The sequence below is a fragment of the Cucumis melo genome, chromosome 4 (genome assembly GCF_025177605.1).
Source record: "Cucumis melo cultivar AY chromosome 4, USDA_Cmelo_AY_1.0, whole genome shotgun sequence".
In the NCBI taxonomy this organism is placed as follows: domain Eukaryota; kingdom Viridiplantae; phylum Streptophyta; class Magnoliopsida; order Cucurbitales; family Cucurbitaceae; genus Cucumis; species Cucumis melo.
Genome location: NC_066860.1, coordinates 31,988,418 through 32,010,966, shown reverse-complemented (window position 1 = coordinate 32,010,966; position 22,549 = coordinate 31,988,418). Strand labels below are relative to the sequence as shown.

Sequence of the window (22,549 nt, the reverse complement as noted above, 5' to 3'; positions counted from 1 at the left end):
TGAAAACGATTCAATATTTGTATTAAAAAAGGAAATCCCAATCCAACCTCCCAAACACGAAACAATACAGATACATGAACACAAGGAGTGAAGGGTCATTTTCGAATGGACTATAAAACAATGGAATAGCAAGAATTGAGAATCGTCTCTTTCAACAATAAATTACGACCAAGTATAAATAAATTAAGAACCTAGAAAACAAAAATAAAAGAAATTTAATTGGAATAACAACAACAGCAGCAACAACAACAACAACAATAATAATAATGATAATATCAGTATTGAAAAAGTAGTATTGTTCCAGTCCAAGGTCGTAGAAACTGCACAGAACGTAATCTTTTTTTCCTTACGTTTCTCACCAAAAAAAAGAAAAAGAAAGAAAGAAACTCTTTCATCCTATTGGTCAAAATAGTCTCACAATTTTAAAAGAGAAAAAAAATTAGGTGGATGGTGGAACCACCTACTTGGGTATGATCAACGGCTGCTGCGATCCGAGTGATCGAATTGTAGCCAATGGAAGAGTTGGGTACACTCTTCTTACGATGGTACTCGAGTACACGGGAACAGTCTCCACACCATTCCTTCTCCTTCTCAACCTACTCGCTTATTCACACGCACCGCACATAAAAATATCAATTCTAAAATAACCTAAATTCGGGTCGGATCTTTACTCCGATTCTTTTACGGGTCGGGCTATTGGACCCGCGAGTGACCGGAATCCCGCCGTTACCGCGTCGTTCGCGCAGCAGTGAAATCCCGCCGCCACCCCTCTTTCTTTTGCACTCACGCAATCACGGCATATTCTCGTTTCCGATCTCCCACTGTTGTTCCGCCCGCCATCTCCGCCTCCCCTCATCGTCAGGTTGTTTATCTGTAAGCTAATTAAATACTTCTCCCTCTCCAATTGCAGCTTCCTAATTCGCTCTTCGTATTCGTATCGATCCATCACCGGCGAGACGAAGCCTGAGAGCAATTCGTTTTCGATGCCACCGTTTCGTCTCAACAGCATCACATTCTCAGGTGGATTCTTCTTCTTTGGTTGATTCGTCTTTGTTTGCGTCTTCGTGGCCGAGGAGAAGTAATAATCCTCTTCGTTATCGTGGATGACCTTTCGCCTCCTCTCGCGTCTTGACCGTTTCAAAACCACAAGAAAGAAACTATTCTTCTCGCCGGAGATTGCGCCAAAATTGACCTTCCCAGTAATAGGAATTCTCCGCCGAATCTTCGTGGAGGAATCCAGAGAGATCTTGTACTCCGCGAGATAAACCGTGAACTGGTGCGAAGAGATTCCAATCATCTTGCTCAAACTGGACTGGAAATTCTTGAACTCCGTCGAAGAAGAAACGATGACGGAACCGATGTTGGTATCACGTTCGCCATCGTGGAAAACGATCGGGAACGAAACGCCCTCGACGGTGTCCGCCATCGCCACTACAAATCAATAATTTTTTCTTTACTTAAGGAACAAAAGAAAACTCTCATAAAGAAAGAGAGAGAGAGAGAGAGAGAAGAAGAAGAAGGTTTTACGGAGAAATCTTGAAGAGGACTATGGAAGGTTTTTGCTTTAACAGAATGGGTTTTAGGTTTTTATGGTAACAACCACAAGGCGGTGAGGGTATTTTCGGAATAAGAAATTAGATTTGTGGCCTTCCTACCTAAGGAAGCAAAGCGAAGAACTAAGAAGGAAACTTCAAAACGTTTATATAGAAGGAAAGAGACTTGGGAATCAAGTAAAACAAAAACGACATCGTAATAGTCAGCTTGGGTGTGTTTAGACCAAAATGCCCCCGTCATCTAATTAAATCCTCGTCAACGCATATTTGGGAAGGCGTCGTCTTCTCCTTCGTCTATCATCATCCATCCATGGAGTTCCCTCCAGAAGGTTACAGAAGAGGCGTTGGGATTTGCCTCTTTAATTCTTCTGGAAAAGTAATTTCGCTTCGTCGTCTTCTTCTTTCTCTGTTATCTTGTTTTCTTCTGATCATAACTAATTTTTCTCTCTCCAATTAATCTTTTGCAGATTTTTGCAGCTTCGAGACTGAACGGGCATGAAATCTGGGAAATGCCTCAGGTAGTTTCTATTCCGTTGTATTTTGAGCTTTATTCATTGGGAAACAGGAAAGTACGGTCTCTCTGCTTTTCTTTAAGTACTTCTCTCGCTTTATTCTGTGCGAATTAGGGCACATATCTATAGGTTCCATCTCCGATTTCCTAGTGAGAATATACCAAAATTCTTTGTTGAGCTCCCTTTTTGAAGCAATTCGAGGATCGGCTGAAATGAGAAGGGGATTTTCGAGTAATCTGTACCCATTTCTCTCGAATTTACTCTTCGAACATAGTATTGGTGGAATTCTTGCATTGGTTCTTTGGGTTCTGGTTCTTTCCATTAGAGAATTGTATTAGCTTTCAGAAAGGTGTTTATTATGGTACTGATGGAAACTTTGGTGGGATTCTTATCTTTTCAATCGTGAGACTTAGAAGTGTTTGATATTATGTCTTTTATCTTTTTTACAATTCGAGTATCTACATGAGTTAACTTACGTACTATTTAAATAGGAAGCTCATAGTTGATTTCTAATGATGGATTGATCCAGTAACTTCAAAATCATATAGATCTATTGCCTTGTGGAACTTGAAGCTTGTAGAGGATCCTTAGGTTTGTGTTCCCTGATAATGATTTTCCATCGTACAGGGTGGTGTAAATGAAGGCGAAGATCTCAAAACTGCAGCCAAGAGAGAACTCATGGAAGAAACAGGAGTAGTTTCTGCAGAAATTATAGCAGAGGTATGCACTTTGAGATGGTTCCAGTTATATAACTTTGCAGCTTCCATATCTCTTCTTTAGTACATTGTATGATGAACTTTAGAAAAAATGAATTCTAGCTTCATTTGAATCGGGACTGATTCGATCCATGGTTAAGTATAGCTACCCTACTGGCTTTCTTACGATTTCTCTCCCGAAGTCAGCATCAGACACATCAAACACTGGGGAGCAAGATACAAAGGCCAGACCCATAAGTGGTATTGCCTCCATAAAATCCGACTCCTTTAACGTTTTGATGTTAAGGAACCTTCTTTTTCCGAAAGCATCTCTACATTTATTTGTTTTCTTTGCATAATCCTATTTCTTTTAATCCTTAAAGAACCAATCATGTGCGTATTTGGTAACTTTTTTTTTTTCTTTCAGCTTCAAAGAATCGATCAACATATATGGATTATATTATTTCCCCTTCAAGCTTCCACGTTCATTTGATCAATCGTAAAGCTCATGGACAGGTTTCTCCTGAAGTTTACTGGAAAAGACGAAGAGATAAATCTTCTAGGCGATGGAACAGAAAGGCAAGAGTTTGGGGAGTGGTCATGGATGTCAATTGAACAGCTACTGAACCAAGTGAGTAAACAACTTCTACCTTCATTCATTCTTCTCCTGCAACAATTTTTCATAAACCTTTACAATCATTTGAACAGGCTAAGAAATCCCGGAAGCCTGTTTATGAACAAGTGATGAAGGAGTTTGGTAACTTCATACTTGGAATTGTGGGTGATGATATTCCTCTCAAGCAGAGTGAAACTTAATTGGTCATTTGAAGGGGTTCAAATATTTTTATCGATCATACCACGAACATATACCATACGAATCACAGGTTCATAGAAAATGTTATGCACTCACATCTAAGTTTGATTGTTCAAATAAGAGATGCCTTTATTTAGAGATAAGGCAGATATGTTTGATCCTTTTAGAATTTGAAGTGGTGGATTAATGAAATCTGAGGCCAAGATATTGGAATCAGAACCTTCACTAAATTGTGCAGCTGTAAACAAGGATTGAAGTGTCCAAATAAGAGATAAAGGGATTTTGATTATAGAAAGGAATGAAAACGTGGGATTCACTTTTAAATTTCGGAATTATTCTCTTAAAAGTGATTGAATTTTCATTGCCCAAACAAAACATCTTCAAAACTTTGTTCTCCTTTCCCATTTTGTGAAATCTATTGCTTATTTTTTAATCTTTTGTTCTTAAAACTTTTAGGGGTAGTTGGGTAAAGAATTGTTTAAACTTGAGTTCTTAAGTTTATATTCCAACATTCTTTTTTCGTTAATGTATACTAGATGGACAGGAGTTATATTTCAAACGAATTTTTCAATTAGAAAAGAAATTTGATTATATATTTGAAATACAGTTTGAAATATGTTCCAATTTAATAAAATAGAATTCTAAGACTTTCTAGACTCAGTTTATTCAACTTATGTTCTGATTTAAATTTGACCAACTTTTGATTCTGAATTGTTAATGCTTATTTTAAATAACTTTTATTAGTACATTTCTTATGTAGAGTTCTTGAAAATATTAGAGAGAAGAGAGAGATCAAACAGTGTTGAAGTTCACAAAACGCTAAGTTGAGTTAAACGTGTTATTCATGATTATTCAACTAATTGAAAATTCTAGCCTCCTATTTTTTTAGTAACAAATAATGCATTAATAATAATTACGTCTCGATCATAATTCCAATTGCAAGTATTGGATAAAGTTTGACTTTGATACTAATTCCAATTAATGATCTCATTTCTATTAACTCCATTCTAATTAATATCACAAGTAAAACAAGACTATACATCAACTAAAGTGGACGGACTCGACAACAATTTTGAACCTCGATTTTATGTAAACTAATCAACTATTTATTTACATAATTGTTACTACTCTCAGTTGGCTTTGTCAAGAAAAAGAAACTTAAGCACTTTTGAGTTAAGCTACCTTTAGTTGGTTAACTTCTTTTTCCAGCCTAAGTATGAATCCTCTCCAAGATTTCAATATGCTCATATCACAATGCTGCTTTTGTACACCAATATTGATCTGGAGCCTACATATCTTGATGCCAATGCCATTCCAGATGAAGTTGGCTGAGAGAATGCCAATTGAGAGCACTCAAGGGCAACTCCCTTGTAGAAGCTTTGCCTGCAGTAGAGGAAAAAATAAGTACATGAACTCAATTGTCGTGTCGTTTGCCCAAAAACTACCTAAGAATTTACAAGGTTATGTAAAATAAGTATCTAAATAACAAAGACAGGCTTAACAGTCGAGATATTTGACGATACAATGGTTAGGTTGTTTAATCTGCAAGCTCATTTTAGAAGTGTATTTGAACAGACCTGTTGGTATTTGTCCGTTTGTTCATATAAGGCTCGAGAGACCTACTTGCTATGTGGCAAGACACCATTAGTCAAAAAACCCATAATAAGATCTCAAAGAATATTTGAATCCAATCACCCATGATACTTGGGACAATAAGGGAAACTTCCTGTCATCTACTTACGTCTAATAATTTATGCCCTTTCCAGGAGTATGTCTATTGATTTAATGTAATTAGCCTGCTTTTGTGAATGTGTAAATGCAATCGTTCCAATTCTATTTGTTTGCTGGGTTTGAGCATTTGAATGAAGATTAGGTAAAGGTAATGATGTTAAATGACTTACCTTGCAGCATCTAGCAATTGGCTGGCGACATGTTTTCTTCTATTGGCAGGAGTAACCCAAATTGCACGAACTCCACAAACAGCAGGAACAGCTTCTTCTTCACATAAAATTGCACCATTCATGTTCGTATCCAATGCCTCGGGATTATTTGTAGGTTTCTTCAAAATGGCTTCTCTATGGAAAGTAATATTACCAAACTGCAAGGTACTTGAACTTGGTATTGAATCCTTCATCTTAGACTCTTCAGGTCTTTCGTGCAGATGACATGACACAACTTTATAAGCTTTCGTTATCGGTTCTACAACTAGACATCCTACAATTCTTTGGGATAAAACAAACAGATAGGCCTGCAGGTGGAATAAGAAATGTAAGTGCAGAAACATGATAGTCAAGAACTACAGTAAATGGAAGTCTGAGGATATAACTAGAAATGGAAACGTTGAGAACATCAAGAACAGACTTGATCAAGAAATATTGCATGGCAAATTAGAAGCCCATTTATACATATTCAGATGAATGTGTGCAAAAGAATCAACATGACCAAGAACTCTGAAATTTCTCAGTTTATAGTAAGTAGAACACCTGATAGTTCTTATGCAATATCCATCCACTTCCCAGCTCTTTCTCCATCATCTTCACCACCTCTTCAACCTTCCAGTAGAACAAATTTGATTAACATTAAGAAAAATGTCAGATTAACTCACCACAACTAAGTTTAACTTCACTAAGTATTCCACTTCAACAGTTCAAATTTAATAGAGTTTGGACCTTGTTCTTGTGCGCAGACGGGTCAGAATCCAACACCAACAAAATACGGCCGCCTTCAACAGAGGGAGTATCGATAACTCTTTCGCGAGTCCATCCCTACCCATGATTCAAAAATGTAATTAGAAAAACACCCAGAAATTAGAAACTTGAGAAAACTAAAAGGTTTTGTGTTACCTTAAATTGGATTCCACAAGTGTACTTCTTATGAAATGCTTTATGAGATTGTTCATCATCTTGATCCCCACGAGCATATTTGATTCCACAGGTGGAACAAAAATGTAGCAAAAAATCAGACTGACCGAAAAGTAAATGGTACTGAGCATAGCTTCTTTTCTTGTTCTTCACCACAATTTTGGTCGATAAAGCTAACTCTGATTTTCCAGATGAATCGTCTGGAACTGAAGTTTTTGTCTCCGAGTCGACACATTGTGGACTTTTCACATTCCTTGGAATTAAACAAAACGGATTTAATAGATAACAGGCAATAACAAATTCTGGGAAAAGAAGAAAAAAAAAAAGAATAATGTGGGTACCTGCGCTTATAGGTGTTGATGTATTGGTGCTCTGCCTTTTCCCAGATTTTCAATGTTCCATAATCACTGTCATCGGCGTTTGAATTCAAGGGTTCTGGCGACCTGTAGGATGAAATCGAAGAAGTGGGTTTGAAGAAGGTGCCGATTTTGGATTGCATGATGGGAAAGACCTCAATTCCGAGTTCAGGAGAAGAAGAAGAAGAAGATTCATTCAGCATTTATTCTTGTGGTTCTTAGATTGTGGCAGTCTTGCCGCCAAAAGGGATTGCTGAAATTTTGTTCTCCCGCACTTTCTTTTTAAAAAACTATTAAATTTCTTTTTCTTTTATGTAATTTATATTTTCAATATTTAAATTGAGGTAAATAGCAATTAAAACAAAAGAAAAAAGAAAAAGGAAATATATCCTAAATAGTAAATAGTGTATGGGTTTTTTCTTTTTTGTTGAAAACAAATTTGGGAAGTGTACGTATACATTTTGGGTTTGGTCCTCTACGAGGTTAGATTTAAGTACTTTTTCATAAAGAAAAGAAAAGAAAAAAAAAAATAGTGTTATCAGATGATTTAAGAGTTGAGTAAATAAATTAGGGTAATTTCATTAGGTAACTATTCGGTTTAAGTTCCATTGTAAAAATGGGATAATTTTTGGTAAAGTATTAAGTGAATGAAGTATTGTTATTATTATTATTATTTTTAAAAGAAAATAAAAGAAAAGGGAGGGGGTGGAAATTGAGAAATTAGCGGTCTTCTTGGTCACACCTCCGAAGTTTTTTGGGGGAAACAAATTGGGAGCAGTGAACATCGTCGGAGGGGTAAATGCGACACATTCAGCAGCCATCGCAGGGCCAAACTGCGACGGTCAGCCCTAACACTCACTCTCCCTCCTCTGCCGACGACGCTCCTCCCAAGCAGGTTGCTCTCGCCATGGACAGACTCGGCCACGCCGCTCGTCTTATCGCCGACATCAGACTCGGCGCTGATCGCCTTCTCGAAGCCCTATGCGTTACTGCTCAGCCTCATCAAAGCTCTAAACCTCTCCATTTGTTTCAGAAAGAAGACGCTTCCATGCGCCAACACCTCCTCGACCTTCGTGCAGTTGGTATTTTGCATCACTTCCTTTTTTTTTTTTTTTTTCTTTTAGGGTTACGACTAAGATCACGCTAGATTTTAATTGTTTACTTCTGATTTTGTTAGGAAAGCAGCTTGAAGAGTCTGGTGTTCTCAGTGAATCTCTTCTTTCGAGAAGTAATTCTTGGGGTCTACATATGCCTTTAGTGTGTCCTGATGGCGCTGTGGTTGCTTATGCTTGGAAACGTCAACTAGCTGGCCAGGCTGGTGCATCTGCAGTTGACCGAACCAGGTTAGTCTAGACAGCAAAATAGCTGCCCTGGGGCAGGAATTTTGAAGAACTACTTAAAATTTGGAAGTTTACTCGACATTTCTTCATATTGCTTAGTGGTAATTTGGACTCGATCGGCTATGTGATCAGATTTATGATATTAATAAATTCCCAAATAATTTGATCAAGTATTTTGCATATATGTAGTAGGTAAGTTCCCATCCATTGACAGATAGTGAAGGATCGGAGGTTATAGCTGCTTTGGGGATTATCGGGAATTTTTAGATTGGCTAGAGAAGAAGGGATTATCGGTTTTTTTGGCCCCCCAATCGTTTATCCCAAAGCCCCTTCATTTTCCTCTCTTTGGAAAGTTGGAATTCCATAGAGTAAAAGTTTTTGCCTGACAGAGTTTGCATGACAAAGTTAACACTTTGCATCACGTTCAGACACATTCTTAGTCGCGCCTTGGTCCTCAGTGGCACATCTTGTGCAGAGGAGCTCTGGAGGATGTTGATCATTTGTTTTGGAGTTGCCAGTTTGTGCAATTGATTTGGAGCTGTTTTTGGACTCTTTGAGACTTCTGTCGTTTGTGATAGGGCATGCAGCGCCATGATGGAGGTGGTTGTGTTCCCTCCCTTCAAGAGTATAGGTTCTACAACTGTGTCCCTGAGTTCTAAGGATAAAGAAAAAGTTACTTGGCAACTTTTTCTCCCTAAATCTTGTGGGTCGTTTGGCTTGAAAAAAAAAACCTTTGAGGTTTTGGTCGGTCTTGGCATGTTTTTTGGGAGAATACTAGGTTGTTTAATACTTGCGATGGCCTCTAAGGTCTTTTGTCATTATCCAGTTAGGTGTTATTCTTTTGGATTGGAGACCTTATTATTTATTTCTTTTTGTAGGTTGGGCCTGTTCTCGTGTGGGCGGTCTTTACGTATGCCCTTTGTATCTCCTTTCATGTTTCTCAATAAAAGCTCTATGTTTTATAACATATAAAAATCAAACAATAACAAGAAGAAGAATCCAAGTTGTTAGATGAATAAATGCCTTGTGGAAATGATGTTTCATAGTTAACTGGTTACCATTAGGTTATGGCCTGTGTCAAACAACATATTTTGTTCACCTACAAAGGATTTTAATATTGAACATATCTTCTAACACAGAGCGATGAAGTTATTTAATGAATTGACCTTGAATATGTTTTTGCTTCTACTTTACTGTAGGACAGTTTGAGTTGTTCTTGAAATTTTTATACGATAGACAAAATCATTTGATTTTTAATCTGACTTCCATAAGTTCACATGAGTGTTTTACTGATGCTTTGCTTGTTAATAGGTTAGCTTTAAAGGCCTTCACTGACCAAAAAAGACGGTTTTTCCCTCATCTTGAAGATGAAAATGCGTCAAATAATGAGCCTGCTTTGAAGAAGCCTTGTTTTTCTCATGGAGTGACAGATGTCAAACAAAATGAGCTTATTGATTCTAGATCACTCTCGGATATTTTATCCTGTGTGGAAAAGGAAGTGCCAGAGCTTAAGATTTTCACTTATGAGCGATTGGACTGGTTAAAACAAGCTTCAGCCCTTCCCTCTCAAGCAAATGAGAATTCAATAGGAGCATTGAAAGAACATAGCTATCATAGTCCTAGGATGAGCCCTGGAGCACTTGGGGCTACTCCTGCAGATAAAGCTGGTGTGATTGAGTTGATTATTCCTTCGGTCTTTAGAGCCGTAGTATCTCTGCATCCAATTGGTTCTGTTGAACCAGATGCTCTCGCTTTCTTTTCTCCTGATGAGGTACTCTATTTTCCGCATAAGCATTCATTTTCAAAATATTTCGCTCATTAGTCTGTTGTACATACAACAAGAAAATTCTCCAATAAATGGTGTTATTGCCTGATATGGGGTATCTTACCTCCCAGTTGCATGGTCTAAAGATATGCAACCAGTTGATTTATGAAATAGTTGGCGTGAATCCATGGTACTGTGCCATAATTTTTAACGACCTATATTAAGTTCTATTTATATCATTCGCGCGCACACACACATATAATTCAAAACCACATTTTTTAATATTATTGTATTGTTCATCATTTTATTTTAACGGATCTGAGACTAAGCAGACTTGGTGTTTGTTCATTACAAATGCAATTAGACTTCTTAGTTTATTTTTCTAAAATTGTTATCTCTACTTGAAGCCTCCACCTGGTTCCATTCATTGTGGCCTTTTTTCCCACTGATTTTCGTTGTATCTTACTTCAGTACTTAAGTTGGTAAATGTTGCAATTTTTTTAGAACTTTTTGTGTTTCAACAGAGAGGCAGCCATGTACATGCCAGGGGTTTTTCAAATTATCATGTGTTCAGACATGTTACGGTACCTATCGCTTTGCTCATAATGTTCGCTTTCATTCACATTTATGGAGGTTGCCTTCTCTCAGAGATGATAATTTCATTTTATCTTGATGCAGGAGCATGCTGCCACGGTGCTGCAGTATTTTCTTGGAAATCAACCAAAAGCAGCTCTTTATCCTCTATTGGTAAAACATCACTCATTGAAATTGTACCTTGAGATATTCTTTCTCCTTCCCATTTAAAATCCTCGTCAATTAATTTGTGGTGCTTTCTTGTAGCTTTGGATCTGCAGCTACCAAAATTTGTTTTCAAAAGCTTGTAGGTGAGTCTAAGGGTTTTTAGTGCTTCCACATCTGGTTTTGTATGGATTTGACATTTACCATTGTGTGTTATCTGATCTTGCAGTAAATGTGGACGGCGGCTATCAGTAAACAAACAATCCGATTTATTGTTACCTCCTGTAGTTCGGCCGTACAAACAGTTTTGTGCATCAAAAAACTCATCAGCTGTGCCCATAACCTCATTGAAAGACCAGAAGCTGGATTCTGTTCAAGCTTTCCACATTGATTGTTTCTCAGAAGAAATATAGTCACACATAGCGGTACAGGTACAGTTGGAATAAACCACACAAGTTCCTTTCCAGACTCTTCTGCTCTGTTGGAATGCTTTAAATTTATCATCTCAGGCTCCTGATAACCGAGCATGGAGTGTCATATATTACTTTTTTGTTTATTGATTCTGTTTCTGTATTAGCATGTTCCTTGTCTTTCACCTGAACTGAACCTTGTTTTTCTCAACTTCACTTGTCTAATTGTTGGTTATAATTCGTTTCAGGGCCTCCTGGACTCTGATTCAAATGTTATACGGCAATATCCCCAGAATCAGAGGATGGGCCCTGGCTGCTATGCTATCTTGTGCTGCTTTTGGTGGATGCAATTACATGCACGGAATGATATTCACATTCAGATTATTCATAGGAGCTGATCGTGATTTCGAAAATGACCACCTGTTACTGATGCGGTTATTTTTGTTGGCTCAAGTAGCTTGCCATCATCAAGGCAGGCAAAAGGTACATCCATTTGCTTTTGATATGAGCAATTGCTATTTTTTTTCTCAATCTGCTCAGAAGATAGCTTTGGATTTTGGAATTATTTTGTATCTTTCTTTCCACCTCAGATACAAGAAAAGGATGTTAGCCTTTCGTTAGTAAGAGGTGAGCGTGCGTATGTACAATACTTTAAAGTTTGGATCAGCAGAAGAGCGAAAAACTATAGTAAACGTTTCAACCTCAAGCGTAGATATAGTTATGGAAAACATTTTGCTGTGTTATTAATTATTCTTGAAAGTTGAATATTTGAATAATAGTTGGATGTATGATGTACACTTCGTAATTTCTTATGAAAAATTAATTGGTTAATCTATGCCATTTTTTATGAAAAATCGACTGACGAATCAAAAGCATACGTAAAACGGTTAATCTATGCCATTTTTCTACCAAATGAATGGAATTATCAATTATATATAGAGAAAGAATGCAAGACGTCTTCCATTTGAATTTGCTGGTATTAATTCTTATATATGAAATTTACAAAGAAGAAATTGAGAGAAATGAGGATAATTGATAGAGAGTATATGTTTCCATTATCTTTGAGAATTGGTTTTGAGTGAGAGGGCAATTAGCCAAATGCCAAATGACCGTTGTGTCCACTTCTTTTAACTTTTTGTATGGCTCTTAAGGATGCCCCTCTCAATAGGGGATGTCATTTCAATTTTCATCGATCACAAATATCTCTATGCTCTTACCCAATTTGTTGAATAATTCACTACCAATATGCCCTATGTGGCTCATAATTTATAGCATTTTCGATCCTATCTCAACAACCTACCTTCCATTTTCTAGGACTGGTTGTCCAAAAGATTAATGGAAAGGATTATTAGATTTCTATTTTCTATAGTCCAATAATTGGTTGATATGAGGATTAATTTCAATTTCGAAATGATAAGCTTGCTTTGGTTTCACGTAATCATTTTATTAGAGCTTGGTTTCTATATTTATAAAAGTAATTACGAATATTTGAAAATATGCTTTAATTGTAGTCCTCTTCAATTCTTGCATGTTTTGCACTTTTGGCTCCAGTAAAAATAAATGAAAAATGAGTTTTATTAACATTGAAATATGAAAAAAGAAAAAGAAAAAAAAATCAGAGGTCTAAGGTCTGTCTTCAAATTTTGATTTTTAGAAAATTCACATTTGAAGAAAAAGACTAGGATGAAAATAAAATTTTAAGAGAAAAAATAGAGAGCTAAGGACTTCCCTAGTGTCCTTAATGTTAGAGACAACACAAGAGGGTAAAAAGTTTTCAAAAGAAAAAAGAAGGTTACTGAGACTTAAAAATATAATGGAAGAAAAAAGAACAGTTTTTAGAGAACAAAAATTAGAAAAAAGAAATGAGACCTCAAAATTATAAAAACTAAATTCTAATTTCCGAAGACTTGAATGGTTGAACCTAACATTTGGCCCTCTGAGTAGAACCTGAAAATATGACCATTTGGATATGAGAAGAAATTTGATCTGTTTGGTCGTGGGTGTAGTTGGTGAATTGTTGATAGGTACACCACATCATAATTTCAAAAACTATGAATAAAATTGTCGAAGGTAGAATTTAACGAATGATGATAGACTAATAAAAAAAAGTTGAAAGAACAAACAAAATAAAATACATTTTTCTGAGAATATAATCAAAATTTTGAGGTCAATGACCAAACTAACTTAGAATATATAGAAGTTCAAAAGGGCAAAAGGAACCTAACATGTTTTCATCTCCTTGTAGCTCCTAGAATTCTGTTTCTGAGTTCCTTGCTGCAAGATCCACAAACCAATATAACTTTGTCTTTTTCTTTCAAAACAATTCTGTCTTTTGAACAAAACTTTTCCCTCTTCCCTCCTCCTTCTCAATCCAAGAAACAAACAGAAATGTAAATTCATTTTTTTGAACTCAAGATGCAAGAAGTGCAACAACAGAACATTGCATCTTGCAAGTCTGATTCACAAGGAATTTACAAGCACAAAAGAAGAAAAATGTAACTATCCAGTTTCAAGAACCATTGATATCTATCTACATTCACGTAAAAAAGGGAAGAAAAAAAGAAAAGGCCATATCCTACAATTGAAAATTTTCTAGCATCAGAAATCTCCAAATTTGATCCCACTGTAAAAGCAGAAAAGCACTGTGACATATTCAACAATGTTTCGAAACCGATTGAACACACAACCGTCCACCTATTAGAGGGGAAAGAGAAGAGCCATCAAGGTACCTTGTTCAACGACCATCGACCGAAGTGAACGAATCCGCAAACCCAGTTGGCCTTGATGGTATGCTGCCCTTACTATCTTGCAGATCAACGTAACTGAAATCGCTCCCTTCAGATTCTTGCCATCCCTTCACCATTTGGTTGAGGGGCAGGCTATAGTCAATTCCAGAGTACTCCTCTGTGTCGTCGTCGATTGGCTTCCATTTCTCGACAAGTGGAGCAAGGACATTTACAGCATGACCCATATCAGGACGTTGGGTAGGCTCTCTTGCAGTGCAGTGTCCAGCTAATTCAGCAATTATACAAATGCTTTCAGATATATCTTCTTTACAACCCAAGCTTGGATCCACAGCAGCCATCAGTTTCTCCTTGTCAGATTTTATATGCCAGAACCACGCAGCTAGATATTGACTTTCTTCAGATCTGTCTTCGTCGAGAGCCATTAGTCCAGTCAATAGCTCCATTAGCACAACACCAAAACTAAACACGTCGGCTTTGGTAGTAATTTTACCTGTCACTGTATCAATGAAACCATGAAAGTAGAAGTTAGATAGGAAAACTAGTAGGGGCATTTAGAAGATATACAAAAGTCATCCCAAATTAATTTTGATTTTGATTTTGGATTTCATCCATAAAAGTTTAAGAGCATACCAGCATATTCTGGTGCCAAGTAACCAAATGTCCCAGCAAGCCTGGTTACTACAGATCTTTCACCATCAGGGGCTAGTTTAACCAATCCAAAATCAGAAACTTTTGCTCTAAAATCATCACCAAGTAAGATATTTGACGATTTGAGATCCCGATGGATGAAACTCTGATGGGCTAAACTATGAAGATACTCCATCCCTCGAGCAACATCCAAGGCAATGTTTAACCTCCTCTTCCAAGAAAGAGGTTCGAGCTTAAAGCTTTCCCAATGAAAAAGATGCTTGCTGAGAGCCCCTTCAGACATATACTCGTAAACGAGTAGTCTTTCATTTCCTGCAATTGAATATCCCAACAGTGACACCAAATGACGATGCCGTACCTTTGAAAGAACTGCAATTTCAGATTGGAACTCATCCAATGCTTTGCTGCTAATTACACCTGACTCCATTCTTTTGACTGCTATTTTTGTTCCATCATCCAATTCTCCCCTATAAACTACTCCGAATCCACCACGACCAAGTTCATTCTCTGAAGAAAAATTATTTGTCACGTTTCGTAGAACTTGTACAGATATGACTAGATTTCCAGTTTCAATGACGTGAGAATCACCAAATCCACTGTAGTTTCTGCTTCCGGAACCACTTCCGGAGGCGGTAGATGTACTATTGTTTGTGTTATTTGCAACAACAATCTTAACCAAATTGTTGGGATCAGATGGATCTCTAGGATGAACGACCAGAGAACTAGGAGCCTGGCCATTGCGTTTCCTCTTCTTACACAGATATATAGACAGAGGAATAGCAACAAAAGCAACAACTACCACACTTACAACAGGAACTACAGTAGAAACTATTATAGATGCCTTGGAACGAGTAGATGCTTGTCTCACCCCATTTCCAGAACTAGGACTCGGTTCTGTCGTTGGAGAAGACCGGCTATCAGAAGGAGATGGACCTCCAATTTCCGACGATGGGGATTGCTTACCATCTAACAAAGGGTTGCCACCAGTAGAGAGCTTCACAGTGCTACTGAATCGTGGTACAGGAGGGGAGATGTTATTCCCACTTAAATCCAACAATGAAAGAGACTTTAAACCAGTCCAATTTGATGGAATCGTACCACTCAAATGGTTGTCCTGAAGTCGAATCTCAGCAAGGGAAATTAAATCTGCAAGTGAAGGACTCAAGGTCCCATTCAAATCGAACTTAGGTAAGTTAATGACAGAGACATCCCCAGATCTGCAGTTCAATCCCAGCCATGGGCCTTCACATGGATCATTCCCAGTCCAAGCAGAGACGAGCCTTGAAGGGTAACCCATGGCACCGAGAAATTCGATCAGCGCCATGACTTGAGGGGCACAAGCAACCCCTTCCTCAGTTAGACAGAACTGGTTTGAAGAATAACTCACTTTTGATGCTTTAAACTTTGGGACTGGACCCATGAAATTGTTATTGTTCAAATCTAAATTCCTTAAACTCATATCAGCTAAGCTCTTTGGAATGAGACCAACAAATTCATTACCATTCAGATTCAGATCCTGCAGAAGACTCAAATCCCCAATGTTATCAGGAATAGTCCCTGAGAAATGATTCCCATGGAGCCACAAACTATTCAACGAGGTCATTGTCGTCACCACATCAATAGAACCACTCATTCCATCTCCCATTTGATTATTCAACCAAAACTTTGTCAATACCATACCCTTGAAACTAGCCGGAATTCTACCGGTGAGTCTATTGCCAGAGAGCGATAACACAGATAAAGAGGACATAGACCCAAGAAAATCCGGCAAGGGCCCAGCCAAATTACAACTCATACAAGTAAGATTCGTCAACTGAGCTGAATTGCTCAACGCCGGTGGAAACATCCACCCAGAACTACCATTTAAATTATTCCCATCGAGAGCAAGAACTTCTAAACTATCAAGGCCAGTGAAAAAATCAGCCGGAATCGAAGTGAAATTGTTGTAATTAAGGAACGCATACTGGAGATTCTTCAGACCATTGAACGATGGCAAGGGACCGTAAAATTGGTTCTTCTGAAGACCGATGTTCGAGAGCATAGAAAGCTGATTGAAATTCTGCGGCAAAGGGCCTTTCAATCCAAAACCTTGGACCTGAATTTGGGAAACCCTCGAACCATCGCAGAAGACACAAGGCCATTTGTTTCCACATGGGTCGTCATCTTTGGACGGCCATTTCAAGAGCTCAGGATTTTCCAACCCTTTTCTAAAATCATTGAGAATAGCAAGATCATGGGGGTCGGTGGCGCCAAAGCCCACGGAAATTACAGCAAGAAGAAGTGCTAGAGCAAGCTCTTTTTTAAGGTCTCCCATGGCAGATCTATGAAGCAATACCAAGCTCCCAAAAGGACCATCTAGGGCCGAAATGCTTGCCAAGAACAACCTTCACAACCCCATTTCTATGGGTTTCTTACAACACCCACGTGAAATCCAGCACTGTAGAGCAAGAGAATTGGGGAATTCGGGTTAACATACAATCCCAATCCAAAGAACTCTACGACCAAGTGATAAAAGCAAAATGTTGAATTAACAGTTCCAGAAACGAACAGCTAAATCGGTCTGTCTTATAAACCGAATAACGGTGAAGAAATCAAACTTTGGCTGAAGTTGAGAGCGAGAAAGGTGGATCCGTAACGACAAAACTTTCAAGGAAAGACGGAAATGTGGGAAATTTAGATCGGGAAACTGAAGAAAACAAAAGAACAGAGAGAAAAGAGAGGCCCCCAAGAGAGAAATTATTGGAGAGTGTGTCCCTTGTGAGGGAATTTATGCTATCATCGCGTTAATGGTTTCTGGAAGTGGGGAATGCCACGCGCCTTCTACTTCTACTTCTTCTTCTTCTTCTTCTTCCTTATTTTTTTTTCCTTATAACTCGTCTTCTTCTCTTTCCATTTGTCCTTGAATGACGTCATTTCGTAATAACGGAAGGGTATTGTTGTCTTTTCGTTATTTGGCGGTAATCCGGCGCCATCCATCCATCCATCGAATATGACGAACACAAACGGAACTTTCCGACGGAAAGTTAAAACAAAACGTGTCTATTTAAAACTTTCCATCATTACATTTCTTTTTTTCCTTATTGTAATTTTCTTTTCTATAACATTTCACCCTTTTTCTAACTAACATATAACTAAAACAATTTTGATATTTTATATAAACAATTTCCATTTAATTACAATTTTGGAAAACTTTGTGACAAAAACACCCATATACTGTGCACTCTGCACGCAACAAAGTCCATAGAAATTTTCTTTTTTCTTTTTTCTCATGCAACTTCTTTTTTTCTTGCGATTTTATTTTTTCTCGTAATCTTTCTTCTTTTATGATTATTTTTACGTCGTTTAATTTTTCTATCGTATTTTTTCTTTTCCTCTTTTTTGATAGTGTGATTTTTTTGCATAGTCTTTCTTATTTTCCTTTTTTTACTGCGATTTCTTTTCATCGTCTTTCTTATTTTCCTGCGATTTATTTCCATCTTCTTTCTTATTTTTCTCGTTTCTTTTCATCAATTTTCTTCTTTTCTTTTTTTACGTCGTTTAAATTTGGGTAACCATCTAAACAACGGTACACAAAAAATAGCAAAATATAAAAGATCGTGTATAAATAATTTTGAAAAAAAAATCATTTAGATTGGAGTAGCCAAATGTAAACAATCGTATAAAAAAAATAAAAGATGTGAAAAAAAAAACAATCGTGTAAAAAAAAATAAATCGTGTATAAAAAATCTTGAAAAAAATCATTTAAATCGAAATAGGTAAATAATTGTGTAAAAAAAGTATGTGTACCAAAAGAATTAAAAAAGTCATGTACCAAATTTTGAAAAAAAAATCATTTAGATCTAAAGGATAAAATCTAAACTATCGAGTAACTAAATTTAAGCGTAGTCAAATTAAATGATATAATTGAAAACATAAATTGCAGTCGTATTTAAATGATCACGTACCAAACAATAACCAAATCTAAACGATAGTAAATGTATTACGCGTGTTGTTGATAGCCTAATTGACGGGACATTTTTTATATTTTAGTGGGTCTTTAGGCTTTTTCCATTGTTGAATGGTTCTATACATGTAAATACTTTGTCATCTCTACAAATTTTGACTTGTGATAAAATTTAGTTCACAAATTCTTAAAATTATTTAGAATTTATGTATTTTATTTTATCAAATTAGATGGAAAAAATTATAGGAAAATGGTTATGGATGAAAAAAAAAACAAAACCTTTTACAGAAAATATAGCAAAAACAATTTAAATGAAATAAGACAAATGGGATGAATTTTCCTATAATTTGTAGATAGTTTTCATATAATTTTATTATTCTTGAGAGTGAACCTTTATAACTTTAAATTTTCAATTTAAACATATTAATAATAAATTTGATGTTTTTGTAAAATTAGAAAGGATTGATAACTATTTACCCTTCACCTGATTATTTTTGTATGAAATGTATTTTATCAAAATATTATATATTTTTTACATTTTTTCAATCAAAATTTTGGTTTTCTTTCGATTAGATTAATTATCACGCCTCTTTTACCCATCTTTTACTCTCCTCATGAGTGATGAATAATAATTATTACTTTTATTATTATTATTATTAACATATTTGATTTTTTTATTTACAAAGTTTTGTTAGGAGAGATTTGAAACTTCAATCCAGTTATGCACAATTTAAATTTAGATTATTTATTTAACAGTATGACAACAAGTTCAAACACAATATTTATTTATGAATACTAAAACATAATTGTATATGATTAAATATAATGAAAAATGCGATTTAATCGGTTTTATTTTTTCTTTCTTGGCTTAACCAAACAATAAATCTCATCATTTGACTAAAATGTCAAAGTCTCTCTTTTCCCACCTAACTTAACACTAAAACTTAAATCATATCGAACTAGTCGATCTATATTTTTATTTCACATAAAATATAGTGTATGTATGAACAAATTACTTTATTAATTAAAGTGGAGAGGAGTTCAATATATAAATATAAATAGTAAATTGAAAAAAAAAAACGATTCTTACATTTAGTATAAGATATCGTATCATTATGGTTAAGTTAAATTGACTTTAAAAAAAAAAAAAAAGAGCATAGAGCAGCTGAAAAAATGAAGGCTTTATAGGATCTCAAAAGAATTGTTCTCATCTTTTGATGAGAGGCCAATATACTTTACCTTTTAAAGGGGAAAAAAAAGAAAAGAAAAGAAAAGAAGATATTATTTTTAAAATTTGCAGGACAAGGAGTGTGTAGAATAGAGCGCATGGGATAACCACCATCTTAAATATAAAAATAATAGAAAGGAAAATGATATTTGCACTTGGTGGCATTTACGTAAATTCATCTCCCCAACCAAGACGTGACTTCCACTTACGAGAAAATCACGGGACCGTCTCTCCTTCCATTTTACTTTTACCCCCACCTCACTCCGACGACCGCCGCCTATTTTTCTTTTCATTTTTGACCCCCAAACTTCTTCTTCTTCTTCTTTTTTTTTCTTTTTTTTTTTTAAATGACTAAATACTTTTAAATTTATAATTTATAATTAATTTGTTCGTAAAATCTTTGAAAAATATATAAAAAGAAATGAATAGAATAATTTGCAATTTGCAATTTTATTTAAATATCATGGTGTCTAGCTAAGCCTACGCACTTACCCATATCATTTCGTTAGCTTCAAATTATTATATATATTATTTGGAGGACTTCTTTTATTCTCTCTGACACGTGGCACATGGAGTTTCATTCAGATACTTCTCCTTCTATTCGCTTCTACCAATTATATATATATATATATATATATATATATATATATATATATATATATTATAAACCTAATGGATTAATATGAATATGAATTATTTGAGAGAAGTAAAGTTTTACTTATTTACTTGTTCCATTATTTGAAAATACCCTTTAAAATATATATATAGACCCATTAATTATTTAAGTAACAAAAATGGAAAACTGAACCTAACAATGTTAATGTCACATTTCATGTTCACGAGAATCTTATCCCAATGTTGTGTTTTGTGTGTGTTTTTTTTTTTTTTTTAGTATGAGTATATATTATATATTAATTATTATTGATGAAGCATGTATTGCATATACAAACTTTGGTATAGAGTGGATGAAAATTGAGGTGTACAGCTATTTCCAAATTATTATTATTATTATGTTGACAAATTTTGGTAAACGTAGACAAAGAGAAGCATTTCTGAATAATGCCATTTAAATATTTACCCGAAAAAAGGTCACGGGCTATGTTATGAAGTACAATCCCTCTAGTCACCTCCATTGTGGAAACACTTTCTTCTTTGTTATTCTTTATTTAAACATATATGATTTGTCTTAAACTAGTTTTTTTTTTTTTTCATTCTTTTTATATCATCGATTTTGATTTCTTCCATTTTTATATTTTCGTTTCCCAATATTTCAATTCACAATTTTTATTAAAATGATTTCCGGTCTATTTTTATTTTATAAAAAAACTTCTATATTTGACTTAATTCACTTTAGTTTAATTGAAAGACATGATATTAGAACATGCATGTGTTAAGTTATTCTAATTAATTACTATGAAGCGATTTAGACCATAAATTTCTTCGTCTTCCGTATTTGAAGGTATCAGTTGAATTAAATTATTGTCGACATTTTATAATTAATATTGATTTTCTAATAAAAAATTTCTTCTCGTTTTCTATGAACTTAGATTTTCTACGATTCTTCAAACAAAAGTAAGAGAAAAGTGTGCCTAAATAGTTATATATTCGAATCTTCTTGACTTAATTTGTTACACTAAAACCAATTAGACGTTTCTTTAGTACAAAACATTAAAGGTAAGAGATCAAATCATAAATTATTTAGTCATCGAAAATAGGGTTTTTTTTTTCTCTTTTATAATAAAAATGGGTTAAATAACTAAAATTTATGAGATAAATTCTAATACAAAATTATTATTATTTAAAATAAGACAATGAATTATAAAGTAATAACAGAAAAATTGAACATTTATATATGAAACCAATATGTATGTTATAGCGTGAAATGGAAGCAAATACACTATAATTCTAGTCAACTCCACGGTGTAATTAATTCCGATGAAATAAGAGATTCTCAAAGTATTAGGAATCTAAAACTTTCAAAATGGAATAATAACAAATTTATTAACTTCCAAGTGGTCATATATTCTTTCTCTCACTTTCCACGGAGTTATTAACTTCAACCATATTCACTTTTAGCCAATTGAATTGTATAGTATAATTGTCAAAATGCAATATATATATATATATATCTTCTTCAATATCTTTTCAAGTGGATACATATACATTTAAACTTAGTTCCATATTCTCTTATCCTTTCCTTTATTTGACTTTGTTTTGAAGTTAATTATAATTCCTAATATAATCTTATTTTGAAAACTATTATGATCTTTAGAATAGTCATATTGACGTAAATTGGTATAAGATAAATTTTTAGTTAGTCGAAAATATCGTTAATGATAAAAATAAAAATCCTAAATTTATTAAATTGTTTCTTAGATATTTTTTAAATCAATTAATAGATGATAACACCAACCACCAACCAACAACCAACAACCATGCAAACAAAATATTTAATTAAAAATAAGGTTAAGAAAACATAAATGGAAGAAAATTCAAAATCGAAAGATAAAATATAAAAATACAAAATGTAAAAATCTTTTAAAAATTATATATATATATATATATAAATAAAACTCAAATGATATTTTATAAAATTGTAAAAGTCCCAACAAAAGAGGGAAAATGGAAACTAGAGTCCATGATTAGGATTTAAAAGGGAGTTTAGTCCTAAACGTTTTCATTAAGATTCAATGGAAGGAGAATAAAGTTAGGGGAGGAAGGGCAGCGGCGGTGCAGGCAGAGGAGGCTTTTGTTTTGTTTTGTTTTGTTTTGATTTTATTTTATATATTATAAATAAATTAAAATTAAAATTAGAAAAAGTAAAATGTATATATTTGTATATTGATATGGTAAAGAGAGACAAAAGTGGGGTCTAAATCTTATGCTAAACCTTTTTGTTTGTATTGCAATGGCTTTGTAGTGATGTGGGGAGGAAGGTG

The 22,549-nt window shown here is 35.0% G+C and overlaps 4 protein-coding genes and 1 long non-coding RNA gene across 6 annotated transcripts; 3 read left to right on the top strand and 2 right to left on the bottom strand.

Annotated features, from left to right (window-relative positions):
* Positions 1-1,734: 1,734 nt before the first annotated feature.
* On the top strand, positions 1,735-3,898 carry LOC103487152 (nudix hydrolase 26, chloroplastic-like; the record flags this gene model as incomplete). The annotated part of the gene is made up of 6 exons (XM_008445373.3): positions 1,735-1,929; positions 2,021-2,071; positions 2,693-2,785; positions 2,927-3,021; positions 3,277-3,391; positions 3,469-3,898. Coding segments are annotated over 6 exons (657 nt in total), but the record flags the coding sequence as incomplete, so codon positions are not given.
* Positions 3,899-4,519: 621 nt separating this feature from the next.
* Positions 4,520-7,055, bottom strand: LOC103486675 (protein CHROMOSOME TRANSMISSION FIDELITY 7). Its single transcript, XM_008444691.3, has 6 exons — positions 6,777-7,055; positions 6,418-6,688; positions 6,244-6,339; positions 6,058-6,126; positions 5,476-5,822; positions 4,520-4,957 (listed from the first exon to the last, which is right to left on the bottom strand). The coding sequence occupies exons 1-6, from the start codon at positions 6,992-6,994 to the stop codon at positions 4,819-4,821; spliced, it is 1,140 nt and encodes a 379-aa protein (XP_008442913.3). The 5' UTR covers positions 6,995-7,055; the 3' UTR covers positions 4,520-4,818.
* On the top strand, positions 5,815-6,752 carry LOC127149097 (uncharacterized). The gene is made up of 3 exons (XR_007820424.1): positions 5,815-6,405; positions 6,509-6,555; positions 6,627-6,752. It is a non-coding gene; the product is annotated as an uncharacterized LOC127149097 (long non-coding RNA).
* Positions 7,056-7,472: 417 nt separating the features above from the next.
* LOC103486676 (mediator of RNA polymerase II transcription subunit 27) lies at positions 7,473-11,839 on the top strand. Of its 2 annotated transcripts, XR_537113.3 has the most exons (9): positions 7,473-7,873; positions 7,969-8,134; positions 9,443-9,902; positions 10,421-10,480; positions 10,575-10,643; positions 10,737-10,780; positions 10,864-11,065; positions 11,293-11,527; positions 11,635-11,839. XR_537113.3 is itself a non-coding variant. In XM_008444692.3 (8 exons), the coding sequence occupies exons 1-7, from the start codon at positions 7,591-7,593 to the stop codon at positions 11,045-11,047; spliced, it is 1,266 nt and encodes a 421-aa protein (XP_008442914.1). In that variant the 5' UTR covers positions 7,473-7,590; the 3' UTR covers positions 11,048-11,065; positions 11,293-11,839. The 2 variants fall into 2 exon arrangements, 1 of the variants encoding a protein (XP_008442914.1); XM_008444692.3 differs by having other exon boundaries at positions 11,293-11,839.
* A 1,586-nt stretch (positions 11,840-13,425) lies between these two features.
* Positions 13,426-17,318, bottom strand: LOC103486677 (receptor-like kinase TMK3). The gene is made up of 2 exons (XM_008444693.3): positions 14,422-17,318; positions 13,426-14,287 (listed from the first exon to the last, which is right to left on the bottom strand). Exons 1-2 carry the CDS (start codon positions 16,751-16,753, stop codon positions 13,779-13,781), a joined length of 2,841 nt encoding a protein of 946 aa, XP_008442915.1. The 5' UTR covers positions 16,754-17,318; the 3' UTR covers positions 13,426-13,778.
* Positions 17,319-22,549: the final 5,231 nt, after the last annotated feature.

Excerpts from the sequence above, each read along its gene's own strand:
- LOC103486675 (XM_008444691.3), bottom strand. The coding sequence starts at position 6,994 with ATGCTGAATGAATCTTCTTCTTCTTCTTCTCCTGAACTCGGAATTGAG. Across the intron at positions 6,689-6,776 it reads ATCAACACCTATAAGCGCAG|GAATGTGAAAAGTCCACAAT; the intron begins GTACCCACATTA and ends TTTAATTCCAAG. Across the intron at positions 4,958-5,475 it reads CAATTGCTAGATGCTGCAAG|GCAAAGCTTCTACAAGGGAG; the intron begins GTAAGTCATTTA and ends CCTCTACTGCAG.
- LOC103486676 (XM_008444692.3), top strand. The coding sequence starts at position 7,591 with ATGCGACACATTCAGCAGCCATCGCAGGGCCAAACTGCGACGGTCAGC. Across the intron at positions 10,644-10,736 it reads CAGCTCTTTATCCTCTATTG|CTTTGGATCTGCAGCTACCA; the intron begins GTAAAACATCAC and ends GCTTTCTTGTAG. Across the intron at positions 10,781-10,863 it reads TTGTTTTCAAAAGCTTGTAG|TAAATGTGGACGGCGGCTAT; the intron begins GTGAGTCTAAGG and ends CTGATCTTGCAG.
- LOC103486677 (XM_008444693.3), bottom strand. The coding sequence starts at position 16,753 with ATGGGAGACCTTAAAAAAGAGCTTGCTCTAGCACTTCTTCTTGCTGTA. Across the intron at positions 14,288-14,421 it reads CTTGGCACCAGAATATGCTG|TGACAGGTAAAATTACTACC; the intron begins GTATGCTCTTAA and ends TCATTGATACAG.